The following is a 13,665-nucleotide window of genomic DNA, read 5'->3' as shown; positions in this document are numbered from 1 at the left end:
TCCATGTAAAATTCTGGTCCAAGTTTGTACGAAAGAGCCGTTATATATGTACTTTTATAAGTATCATCACTGTCGTTCCCTTTTAATAATGAATATCAATTATCAAATACATATTTGTATGTACTACTAAGATATTCAGCTGTTTTCAGTCGAGAATAAATTGTAAAAATAAATTAAATTAAAAAATATTTTATACAGCCATACTTCTTTTGATGACTGCATTGGACTGGACAAGCCCAGTGGAATCGACAGATGTCAAACAAATTTGGACATAACATTACATTTGAGAAGATGATGAGTCCTAGATAAAATGCATGTTTCTTATTACCTCTTAAGTCTTCTGTGCTAGGGAAGGATTGAAAATTATATAGTAAAAATAAACAAAAGTTCCATTTCGGTTTCGTTTTGCTTTTTTTTTATTAATAATATTGCTAATTCGTATGAGTAGTTAAACTTAAACTTAATATAGAGTACATTTACATAATGTAGAGGAATATGCAAGCAACGCATCTTACTAGAGCTAAACATCCAACTAGGGTGTAAATATATAGTCTGTTTGGTGTGTATGTATATACTATATATTGAGTGTATATGTATATTTGTTGAGTTTTATTTAAGTTTGTATTTCGTTTTACATGCTAGCAATTTCCAAAGAGAGAGGTGAAACTTTTTAAGGTAAGTTTTACTGCCGGCTAGGCTATAAGCACAGTATAATAAAATTATGTGAAGCGTAAAAAATTGTATATGTGGCAGACAGACAAAAGCTCGAAAAATAATTACAATAATAATTGTAATAATTGTTTTGACATTAATTCGAAACAATATTGATATTCAACAGAATAACGTAATCAGGAATAAAGAAAATCCCTACTCCTGGAAAGAGCGTAGAAGCCACGACAAGCCGCTGGCTAATGATTTCATTTATGTACATATCTAATTTTAAATATTTAAAATTTTGCTTTAAGGCACTGAAGCTTTTAAATGTTTTGCATTTTGAAAGGATGTTAGAGTACCAGATGGACCTACAACTGGGGAGGACCTACAAGTTTGTTTGATGCGCTTCTTTGAACATTTTGTTTCAGCAAATTTTGTTTTATAAAAAATATCCCTGACTATTTTTCATATTTTTCCTTATTAAGGCCATTTCTTTTTAGCTCTGGCTCTTTACTATCTGGTGGGCAAATCATAAAACTGCGTTGACGTTTTTGCGATAAGCTCTTAAGATCGAGAACTACCTTATTCTATTTACATAGTACATATATAAAATTACGGCATTTAAATATATTACAAGACAGCTAAAACAATAACAATTTAATTGCATTTTGAATAAAGCTGCAGCACAAAAAATGGTAGAAATTCGATCATGGTCAAATCTCCAGAAAATATGACAGAAAAGGTTACCCTTACCCTGAAACAGACACGATCAGACCATAAAGCGGTCAACGCCTTGACTGGTCAACGCTCGATGTCTTAAACTAGAGAGACGAATACATGTACACGAGTTCAAATACATACATAAGTACTATACCTATAAGATAATACCATACATTTTTAGGGAGTTTTTGAGTATATAGATAGTTATGTTATATAGAATTAACTTAGGCTGGGTAGTAGGTTAAACCATATTAACGGCGCCGTCAGCCTCATAGGTCGGTATGGATATAATATCGCTGCTGCGTACAGTCCCCATAGGTATGTTGGAAGGATTAATTGCCACTGCAACATCAGCAGTGATAGGACCCTGCTGTTCCTCTTCACCGCTTGAATCACTTGAGTCTGGGTCGCTGGTCGTCGTTGTAGTTGGAGCGTTTTGAATTTTAAGCGCTGCTGGGACATCAGCATTGCTCTCCAATGTTGAGTGCTGACTCGAGGGAGAGTGACTGTATTCTGAAGTGTTCTCCTCGTCTGATGCAATGGCGGGATTGCGTTTGTGTATGGCAATTTTCTGGGAGACTGGAGCCTTGTAGCTACGACGTGTTCGCATACCTCGTCCAATGGGCAGCCGACCAATGCTGAAACGTGTTTAATTGCGGTTTTTATTAGTAACGTTTTTTTTGTTTTGTCTAATATTTTGGGAGAAACTTAGTTCTTCTAGATATTTACATGCTTATGATCAGGGCCAATCGGTTAGTTTGATGCTATATATTATTGTCTGTATATACGATACCAAAGGCATTGTTAGACTATTGTATTAATATAAAATTGAGAAAATATACATTTTTGAAGCCCTAAATTATCGCCAAGGATATAAATAATGCAACTATTTTATTGAAATTTAGAATGCAGTCGATAATATCGACGTAGCAATACGATATATTGATAGAAGCAACAAAGTTATAACTTTTATTGACTGACGGAGCGTACAATGGTAGACTTCCAAGTTATTAAACGGGACAAGTGCTCGTAGCTTCGTTATAGCTGTGGCAATTCTTTTATACCCTGTACCCAAAGGGTAAAAGGGTATATTCGTTTTGAGCGAGTGCACATGGAACACAGAAGGAGGCTTGGTAGACCCCACAAATATATATATATTCTTGATCAGCATGACAAGCCGAATCGATATAGCCATGTCCGTCTGTCTGTCTGTATGAACGCAAGCATCTCCGAAAGTATAAGAGCTAGAATAACCAAACTTGGTATACAGATTCTCCTGAGCCCGAGAAAGGACGAGTTTGTTCATTTTTTCTGATCCACCACCCCACTTCCCCCCTATTAACGATTTTCTATAACTCCCGTAATTCTTGGAATTTTGAACTAAAATTTGGTAGTCACATTAGGTTAGTGATTATATATCCGTATACCATTTCATTATGATAGAATGATCGGAAAAGTTATAGCCATATAACCAGGCCCAATGCACACATACATACATATGTACAAGTACACAAACACGCATAGACACGATTCTGATGTAAATGTAAATGTATTTATGCATGTATGGAATATTTTATATTTAATTTAGTTAATTAATTAAATTAATTTAGTTAATTAATTTAATTAATTTAATTAATTTAATTTAATTAATTTAATTTCTTTTTTGTGGGGTGGTACAGGGTATTTAAGAGTTGAGCCTGCTCGACTTTAGCATTCCTTTCTTGTTTCAAATGATTTTTTCGGATTTCCCCGGATATGTTAGCAGTGCAGAATGGTTTGGTTAGCATATTGCGATAGCCTATCAATTGTTCTAGCTTGAAGTTTCAGACTTGCATCCAATCGAAGTTCTAGCAGTTATGATCGTTTTTAATATTTATTTTATACTTTTTGATCTTGATTTAATCTAATCTCTTAATAGCAAGTTATAACACAATCAATTAGTCCATAATTTGCACACAGTATTATTATTTGTTGATGTTGCTTTGTTTTCTGTCTACAAGTTTCATCAAAGTGAGAGAAGAAGGGCATATAAGATTTGGGTGTGCGCAACGTACTTATGTTTATTGAACTCACCTTCGGCGCCTAAGTGAAAAGTTGTAATCTGTTTCCTCGCCCTCCTCATCAGACCAGCTGTCCTCGCAAAATTCTTCGTGAGCCTCGCCATTCGCATTTGAGTTGGCCACTGCTGTGGTTTCGGTGAGCGCCTTCTGTTGATGTGGCTGACGGGAGGAGTATCTACAAGATTTTCCCTGCGTGCTGTTGCAGCGACTTAGGCAAGGACTGCTATTGACGCCTACGTCTGTTCGTTCCCCAGCCACATGGCTGTTGCCATTCTCGGTCGTTGTGGAGTGTATGGACAAACGGTTCTCGTTGATGAATTCAATGACTTTTCGATTCAGACGCTCCAAGTTTTCGTTATCACTGCAGCACTCTGCAATATCCAGCCGCTCGTTGCTGTTCATAACATCGTCAATAAGCTGATCAGGGCTGGAACAGGCATCTTGAAAAGTCAGCTCGCTATTGCTCAGCGAATTTCCATTCGATGGACTAGTGGCAGTGGCTGCAGTTGCCTTAGCCTGCTCCTGAGCGGCGGCCATTTCACGTACGCGCTGAAGCTGCAGCGGAAGTTGACGATGAGTGGGCGGCGGCACATCTATGGGCTGCGACCTGTTGGCCAGAAGCGCTACTGGCAATTCGCCGCTTGGACTAATGTCCGTTTCGCTTACATCCATAGCGTCCGTTTGAGTTTGTCGCTCCACTAGCTGCACCTTTCGGTTTTCCGGCTCACTTTGATAGCGCCGGTCGCGTGTTGGACTGTACTTCGGCGGTGCGGCAAACGAACCAGACCCGTTTCGTCTATGACGCCAAGTTTTCTTCGGCTTGTTACCCATGCCTCCGACAGCGCAGTAGGATTTGGGTTGGCAATTGCTGTCTAACTGGGCGTACAGTACGCATTTAACAGGGCTCTGCAATTGGAAAATTTAAAATACAATCGTGATGTAATTGAGTTATCCGCCGAAGCTCTAAACCTCTAACATAAAGTTGTTATTCTTGTTCGGATCTATGTTTTCGTGTTGCTACCTATCTCTTACTAAAAATTTTAAAGTTGTTACATTTTTAGTTCACGCAAATTGTGCATCATTGTCAATATCAATATCAATATCTTTTTATACAACTATCGAAGCAATCTGCGACAAAGCGATGTAAGATTGACTGAGCTTTGAACGAACTATTTAATGGTTCTTAAAATATTAATTTTGACTCATATGAAGCTTTGGGGACGAGCTAGCAGGAATTCCACAATGTGAGTTTGTTCCTCAGTAGGCAGATAAACATGATTTCATTTTCAAATTATCAAAAAATTAAAAAACAACACATCAGAGGGAAGGGTATAAAAATACTCCAATAAAATTTTATTTTATTTTTCTTTCTCCTTATTGCCAAGACATGCCTGACACCCTTGCTATTTTATGGAATAGAGATCTTTGGAAACTGTGATTCTGTAAATCAAAACAAGATAAAAGTAGCATTTAATAGCATAGCACGGTATTTTTCAATATTAAAAGAAGAGACGTACTTAACGACGCACGCCAATAAAATATACAATCTGACCCTTGATTCCTGGATTAAACTAAGAGCCCTAATATTCTAGCATACTTATATATATAGTAATGACTAGCGTAATAATTTAAAAGTAGTCCAATACTTTTTACGGTAGCAAAAGGCTTACAAATAAATAAATAAATAAAAATAAAATAAACAATACCTCAAATAAAAACTAAATTATGATACAACAGAAAAAAGAAAATCCCCTTTTGTTTTCCGCTGAAAAATAGTCTTATCTAGATCCCACAATTGAAATAAACATACCTCTGGGGTCGTCTCGGGATCTGGCGTTGTGGATTGCTGCTGCTGTTGTATACCCGTATTTGGGGCGTTAAGCCGCCGACGATAGTGTTGCATCTTCCTTAGCGTATTGCCGAGACGCCTCGTGGGCTTGTAACCACCAGGTAACTTACGCTCTCGTCTGCAGGAATACGTTTATGAATAAAGGCAAGCCAGGATAAGGTTGTCATTTGATTCAACTTACTCAGCTATCTCTTTTTCCTTTTCCTGCAGCTGGGACATGCATTCGCTTAGCTCGAAGAACAATCGATTTGTCTTTTCCAACTTGTCCTCATACACCATGCGTATGTCATGTGCATGTCTCCACTCCGCCTTGCGTCGTTTTATTAAATCCTGCTCATATTTGTGTATGCTGGTACCGTTTTGGGTGATTTCCTTCAGATGCGAGCGAACCTCCTCCTTCCACGACTTTTGTGTTTCAAAATATTGTTTTTCGTTTTCCGTTTTGCGCAAAAGCTCTGGCCCGGCTATGTCCAGATGCGAGAGTATTTGTCTAAACGATGGACGGTTGCGTGGCTTGCTCTTCCAGCAAAGCTTGACCAGAAGCTTGAAGCCTTCGGGACAGGTACTGGGAACCAGAAGCTTGAGTGAATTGTTTCCCACACCCCAGATTATGGCCGACGAGTCAACATCCTTATAGGGTATTTCGCAAGTGAGCATTTCCCAAAGCACTACACCATATGACCAAATGTCGACCTTCTCTGAACATGGCTCATTCCGGATGACTTCAGGTGCCATCCAGGCCACAGTGCCGGCAAAACTCATCTTCGTGCTAATCTCGTTCCATTCGCGGCTGGTGCCAAAGTCGCTGATTTTTACAACTTCATTTGTACTTATCAGTATGCTAAGTGGAAAGAAAATGAAAGGGTTTGATGGGAATGGCACTAAAGTAATGTTTCGTAGTATACTACTCACTTGGGACTCTTTAAGTCTCTGTGGATGATTTTGTGAGAGTGCAGATATTGCATGCCAATGGCTATTTGCTTAGCCCAAGAAACCAAGCGGGACGGCAACATGTTTTGCTCCTCTTTGAGTATGTTTTGTAGCGGACCATAAGGGCAGTACTCCATGATGATACAAAAAACAGGTGATTGCGTACAAACGCCTCTGCAAAAAGTAAAAGAAAGAAGTAGTATGATCGTACGACAGCAACATATCAACTAATCTTACTTGAACTTGATGATGTTTTCATGGTCCAGTTTGCGCAAGTGCTTTATATCTGTTTCCTTAAGCTCCTTCACTTTTTTGACGGCCACTATTTCGTTTTTCAGCTTGCCGCTAAAGACAGCACCTTGCGCCCCACTGCCCAACCATACCAGATCAGAGATAGATTCGAAGGGTATCTCCCAGTCCTCGCTGCGTTGGTGCTTGACCTCGATTACGCCAGCCTTGCCAATAAAAGAGAGCACCGGCTTCATGCAACCTAGCAGACCATACATCCAGCCAATGGGCTTATCAGGATGTCCGAAAAAGCCAGCAGCGCCGGTATTATTATGAGGCCATCGTTGCTGGCATGTGTTCTCTGCGCTGCTATCTGTGATCTCGGCATAGTTGGTGTGGTGTTGTAAGTGAGACGGAGAGTCCGGGGATTTGAATGGCAGATCGGTACTAAGCCCTAAGTGACCGAATTCATCTTGTAGACAGGCCATGCTGCATGGGTGGGAGAAAAATGATATACATATTGTTGAAAATAAGAATTAGTGTTCTATAGCCATATAATAATATTTGCGTAAATGCCGTTAATCCCCCTCAGTTTAGTGATGTTGACATAACGCCTATCAGCCTTTTGCGTCAGTAAAAGAAAAAAGACAAAAGCAAACGAACCTAGCTAGCTGGAGCAAATGCCAATGCCCATCACACCTACATGAAACAGTTGCAAGCAATACTCAAAAGCTGATTAAATGTCTACTATATTCCTGACCTGAAGAGCATTAAAGGCGGTGGTCATCCCTAAGGCAGGGAAAATAGCACACGTCAAGTACAACTGCAATCGGAAGCCTAACATGCCAACTGTAAGCGGAGAGTAAAAAAAAATTTACAGATCACTCTATTTCAAAGATTTCTTTATGGTAGCGTTTCTAAACAAAGGAGATAGTTTGAACAAGATCCTCCCCACTGTGGTCACCCAATCTGTAGCTGAACTGGGTGTGGACATGTTTCTCGTGGGATTCATCAGCCTATTGCTGAGATAAATTCCCACAACCCAAACTGGTAAAGTATACAATGTAGTACTACAAGTAGATTCCCGAAATCGTGACGCTTAGAATAACGGAGTCGGACTCACTTGCAGGAACAAACCAATGCGCTTAAAAACTATACCAGGACTACAATGTCATGGATCGAATAAAGAAATCCACGAACGATCTGTACTTCTATAAGAAAGCATCAACCGATCCATTTTACTTTGTTTGTTTACCTAGTATGGCGGCCAGAAGAATGAGGAAGTTTTCGACATGAAAAGGAACAAGGTATTTTAGACATAGCCCTAAGCTTGAAGGCAGACCTGGAAATAAGACGCTTCTTACGGCGTTTAAATAGAGAACACTACTGAATCATCGCTGACATTTGACATACCGTTTAATTTCACATCATTTCTAATCTAATCTTCTTCAAGAAAAACCTAATTCAAATAAGACAGTGTGTTTATTTGGACAAACATTAAAATTAAATTACGACCTACATCCAAGCGTAAAGAGGTATATTTACTAGCTAAGTGCAAATGTACATACATACATATGTACTTGTATGTAGCACAGAGAAGGATGCATAACAGACCCGAGAAATTATATATTATTTGGTAATTCAGATTTTAAAGATCTCATTTGTATTTTGTTAAAGTTTACTAGTGTTTTCAGAGTTTTTGTTCTACATACATACATATGTACATATGTATGCTCGTCCTATTATCTTGTTGCTTATTTATTTTAGCTGACATTTGAGCTGAAACAATGAGCACATAAAAAGAAGCAGCATATACATACATATGTACATACATATGTATGTATGTACATTGATTAGGCGTTGCAAATAAATAACAAAACGAGCGCTTGAGTTCTTTGCCAAACGAAATTAATTTCTAGCCACACGAGCACACACACACACACACACACACTTACAGACTGTCAAACTTGTGCCGTGCTTGGAATGTATGTTTGCTTTTTTGCGCGATAAGATAAACAAACAAAAGTACACCACCACCGCCGATAGGAAAACGACGCATTGCTCTTTTTTTGCAGGTGAACAATAGCAACAACCGCTCTGAGGAGAAATCTGTGACGCGTGTGAATAGGCAAATTACCTGTTACCCATCTATGTATCTATGTATACATACATATAAAGGCACCACCACACACGCATATGTATATGTATGTATGTATTTGCACATATTAATCTACCGGTCTGTTGTCACCTCTTTATGCTCATCCCATCAGCTCTTTTGGATTCAGCCGATGTCAAAAACCTTTTGTGTTTACTATCAAAGTTAAACACATTAATTAAATAAAATATGGTACGCCAATAGCGGCCGTGCAGCATGTTCTGTATATTATGACAGTTAGTTATGTACGTACGTCATATGTATGTATGTATAAACATTTACAAATGTTTGTATAAATTGCAGGTACTTTAAAAGCTCAAACGGAACATAGAACGCGGAAATTTTTGTGAGTTTTTCATCAGTTTTAAATGATTGTGGAATGCTTTTAGCGGTCTTGCTTGGCGTAGTCGGCCAGTGAGTCAGAAAACCAGTGCAAGCTGGCGGCCAAATCTGCAACGTTGGCAAGAACCATAGAAAACCGACTTTTCTGACGTCTATTCTCTACACATTTTAAATTCCAACGTTCACGTTCATACATACTTATAACATATGTACATACATATGTATGTATATAAGATTCAACAAAATAACTGCTATTTTACCTTTTTTCTGTCGTTATAATTTTATCAGGCGGCTCAGATTTTCGGCCAAGAGACGTAATGTAGAACACCATATTGTTATTTGCACTATTTTCCTTTTACAATTTTCACGGTTAATTGTGTTTGTTTTCGTAATTAGTTTTTGCTTTCTTTCGCTTTATCTGCTTTATCATACATACTCGGATGTGTTTGTTCATTCATACGCTCTGCATTAATGCAAATTTGTACACTTTGTACTCGTGCGTAGTAAAATATAAATAAATACATACATATGTATGTATATTTAACAATTTATACGCACTGCAAAAACAACAACAACAAAGCTAGTCGCCGTGCCAAGCACCGCCAGCCACCGTCACCAAGCCAAGTTGTGGCAAAGCAGTCGAAGCTCTGCGAATTGGTCAAAAAACTCACGGCCTGCTCTTGTTGTTACTGTGCTTGGTTTTTGTCGCCGCACAATGAAAAACAATAAAAAAAAAAGTGACGTCAAGGTAAATGGTAAACTCTCTTGTTGGTTTCCGCCACCGTTGACGCTATTTGTTCGGGCTGTAGAGTGATAATTACAATACGTATTTGTAGCAACAACAAGACCCGTAACACTTTCGTTTTATTTTAAGTGCTGCGAAGTTGTAATAATTGTTTTGCAAAAGGTGTCCAAAAACTGCGCCACACATACACGTACAGGCGCAAGATACTGATTTGGCGATAAGCAGCGATTTTGTTGTTGCGTCTTGTTTTCTCGCACGTAGGCACGCATACACACATTCATGTACATACATACATACATACATGCATATGTACTCATTGAGCCTAATGACGCTGCGCACATTAAGGCAGGCTCAATGCGGGTTTTCTCGCGTCCGTCCGACCGCAGTAAACGATTGATTTTCGCAGACTGAGTAGCGAGCGCAATAACGTGCTCAAAATGTATGCCAGTCGAATGGACTGCCTTGTTGGGTTTCGCATTATCAGCAAAGCTTCATGAGATGTTGTGCCTTTACTCTCTTTCCCACTCACACATACATACATTCATACAAAGTTGGGGTATGGAGCTGATTCTCGATTTAGTTTGTTATCACGCGCTCTTGGTGGAGCGTTAGGGTGACCGAATTGTTGTAGCGTATACAAATAGGCGTTCGTCTTGGTGCTGCTGCCTTTGTCGGTACGCTAATGGTCACCCGAAACTTTAGAAACCTGTTTTCATGGCTGCCTGGTTGTGCACATGATCGATACATACATACGTGCGTACTCTCATACGTATACATACATACATATATATATGTACAAAGAAACACAAATAACACAAAACTTGTCATAGAAAGGGTAGTGCGTACGGGTGCGCGGTGGACGGACAAAAAGATTTTCTTTAACCCTCTTTGGCAAACAGTTTTCTTTAGATGTGTTAACTAATCATGAAAAGATCGTCGATTATTGTACTCATTTATACTTTTATACACCGAATATTTCTCTATAAACCTACGTAAACACAAAAAATAAATCAATCATGGGGTTAATCAAAAGAAAGCTCATAAACGCATTTATGCATGAACATACCACAAAAAAAATTGAAAAAAATCATGACTTGCTTAGGGAAATATGAATTCCAAGTTTGGTTATTCTAGCTTTTATACATTCAGAGATCCCTGTTTCATTTTTAGATTGAGCTTAGATTGCTCTACATAAGTATATATTGGAATTTGTATACATTGGAAGAGAATACGGTTTTGTCAAAAATGTACGAACAAAAACATAGTACATACCTAACTTTATGTTCCACGACAAAGTACATTTATTGAGGAAAGGAGCTGAGTCTATCTCGTTTGCTTTGTACTATATAGAATGTATATATATATACATACATACATATGTATGCATCTCAATTTCCAAAAGTGTTAGAAGTATAACTTTGAGTGCAAACTCGTATTCCCTTGAGCCAATTAGACTTGATTTGTACGTCATGAACTGGATAAACTAATATCATTAAAAACATGCGTATTTTCAAATAAGAGTATGCATACATACATAGATGTTTCAAATTGTGTGTTTTATGTGTATACTTGTATCATTTTTTTGTGTAGTAGAACGAATGGTTATTTTGTTATATTTGTCTGATCTTAAGTATTGAAAAAATCTCTTTGAATTTTAAGCAACAACTTCCCAGTGGTTGCAAAAGGGTTAAAATATCCATAAGTACATACATATTTGCTTACAGTGGCGATTATTTCACAACAGTACTTAGGTTTTGCACGTGTTCAAATTATGCAGGTAACTTTAATAATTTTTCGCACTCACCTTCTACGCAAGTTATCGGTTTGATCCAACGACAAATTGGGACTGCTGCCATGATGTTTCCTACGTCCCTGCTGCTGTAGTTGTTGGTGGCGCTGCGAAGCTGCAACACTGACCAAATCATCGCGACTTTTGCTTAAGTTGTCGCTAAATGGTTGCATGGTCCGTTAGGTTTTGGAATTGTTTTGGTTCCCGAAGCCTTAAGACATACTGAATGAATATTGGAGGAGCTGTGGATCAAGGCGGGAGAGACGTTCAGGTGTGTGCCTTTCTTCTTTCAGATACAGTAGGTAGTGAGAATAGATTGATTCCTATGTTAAATTTAAAACAGGCTGCCGTTTTTAAATTTTTAACGCATAATGGGCTTATGTTTCGGTGTGCTCGCGTTTTTTAGACAGTTAAATCTCGGGAAATTGCGGCTTTTCTCAAAATAAATCGACATTAGAAGCAACACGGAGTATTCAGACTACTCACAAATACCGATATTACATTTCGTCTCCAACAAACATACATATATTTTTTTATTTTTCCAAAACAGATACGCTACTGTTTAAGTACTAGTTTATGGTTTTTTCCTGGTTATTTTTTTCGTCGACTCATTTTACTTTTGTTTTAATCTATCGTATACAAACATATGTATATATTTTTGAGATGTATTATTGAAGCATCACTGGTTAGGAACAGAAGAATTTCTTGAAGCTATGGAACTATGTATGCATATAAAGAGTTTATACCGTCTTACAGCTTTGGTCACAAAAGTATAAACATGCAATGTTCTTGATCAGCATAATGAGATGAGCCGATTTGAACATGCTTGAGGTAGTTACTAAATTTGGTATGAAGGTCCCCCCTCACTGGATTCAACTTGTTTTTCTTACGAAGCATGTAAACTAATATGTTCGCAGCTTATACTAATAAGTAGTTCTATAACCCCAGAACAAATTTATATACATATTTACATATGTATAGTACATATGTATGTATGTATATGCGTAAATTGTTTACCCTGCACCCAAATGATAATCTTTTATCAATGAAAAGCGAATAAAATCAATAATGTGGCTATGTGGGTGTAAGGTGGATGAGCGCCGGGTCAGGAGCAGTCGAATTGGCGTCGGTAGCATAGTACGCTTGGCAGGCGACAGTGTAAGGCTAAAGCGAATATTACAAGGGACGACCCACGCAAAAAAGAGTGCTGCACTCGGTAGAGTGCGGAGGGGCTGTTAAAGCCGCACGCACACACATGCATTTACAGCTGCTTGTGATAAAATGTACATACATACATATATATGTATGTGCATTCATTCAAGCATATGCATATAGGAAGAGGCTCAGAAGGCAATGTTGTTTTATCCGTCCATCAATTCTGTATCCTAGTCTTTTATTTCACTTTCAAATTTTGTGCTGGATTTATTGCCTTTAAAGGCAAACTGCAGAAAGAGCACAAACACACAGACATGCAGAGCTCGCAAGCGCATTCAATTTTCGCTGCTATAATTATTTGTATTTCTACGTTCGCCAGTTTTACTTTGCTCTTCGGTTCTTTTTAGTGCTTTGCCTTTTTAACTTGGCTAAAGCTAGAACATAATAATGGCAACAATAACATAATGAAATTTTGCCACACACACCAAGACAAAAAACACACATATACTCGCGTGCTCACGCTCCCACACATAGAAACCTTATAGCGCAGCTTAGAGCTTTGTTGGTGGTACTTCTTCTTCTTTCACAGTGGTGCCTGAAGTAAAGCTAAGGCAGAAAATCAATAAATTGTTTTTCCGAACACATTTCACTGCACTTTTTGCACACATTTTTGCGGGTATTTATTATTATTATTAATATACTGCATTTGCTTACTTTTCCCGTGAGTTGAATGCAGTTTTTCATAAATATTTGAAACGATTTTTCACAATATTACAGACTGGTTTTTAAGTTGCGCTTTAGATAACGTCCGCAGTGGTTTCTGATTGTTCCGACCAACCGTCCGCACCAAAGGTAGATACAAATTAACTGAACACTGCCACTCTCGGGCGAACGCTCTGAGACTGGCTGGGAGCGCGGCGGGCCAATTTCCTCCCTCAAAACCAGTTTAGTTTGGAGCGTTGTTTCTTGCACTGCGCATGTGTGTGTGAGAGTGGGAGAGCGAGCCGAAAACAGTGTCGAAAACGACGTCAAGTGAGC

At 38.4% G+C, this 13,665-nt stretch overlaps 1 protein-coding gene across 3 annotated transcripts; it reads right to left on the bottom strand.

Annotated features, from left to right (window-relative positions):
• Positions 1 to 403: 403 nt before the first annotated feature.
• LOC115633208 (mitogen-activated protein kinase kinase kinase 13-A) lies at positions 404 to 13,469 on the bottom strand. 3 transcript variants are annotated; one of them, XM_030530602.1, is made up of 8 exons: positions 13,342 to 13,469; positions 11,488 to 11,714; positions 6,451 to 6,930; positions 6,196 to 6,387; positions 5,465 to 6,124; positions 5,245 to 5,401; positions 3,448 to 4,340; positions 404 to 2,012 (listed from the first exon to the last, which is right to left on the bottom strand). In XM_030530602.1, the coding sequence occupies exons 2-8, from the start codon at positions 11,643 to 11,645 to the stop codon at positions 1,616 to 1,618; spliced, it is 2,937 nt and encodes a 978-aa protein (XP_030386462.1). In that variant the 5' UTR covers positions 11,646 to 11,714; positions 13,342 to 13,469; the 3' UTR covers positions 404 to 1,615. The 3 variants fall into 3 exon arrangements, with proteins under 3 accessions (XP_030386462.1, XP_030386455.1, XP_030386471.1); XM_030530595.1 differs by having other exon boundaries at positions 11,488 to 11,795; positions 13,342 to 13,383; XM_030530611.1 differs by lacking the exons at positions 11,488 to 11,714; positions 13,342 to 13,469 and adding an exon at positions 9,199 to 9,660.
• Between the last annotated feature and the right edge of the window lie 196 nt (positions 13,470 to 13,665).

Source organism: Scaptodrosophila lebanonensis, unplaced genomic scaffold, assembly GCF_003285725.1.
Source record: "Scaptodrosophila lebanonensis strain 11010-0011.00,11010-0021.00 unplaced genomic scaffold, SlebRS2 tig00000001-arrow-pilon, whole genome shotgun sequence".
Lineage (NCBI taxonomy): Eukaryota > Metazoa > Arthropoda > Insecta > Diptera > Drosophilidae > Scaptodrosophila > Scaptodrosophila lebanonensis.
Note: the sequence above shows the minus strand (reverse complement) of the source record. Positions and strands in the feature narration are given on the sequence as shown.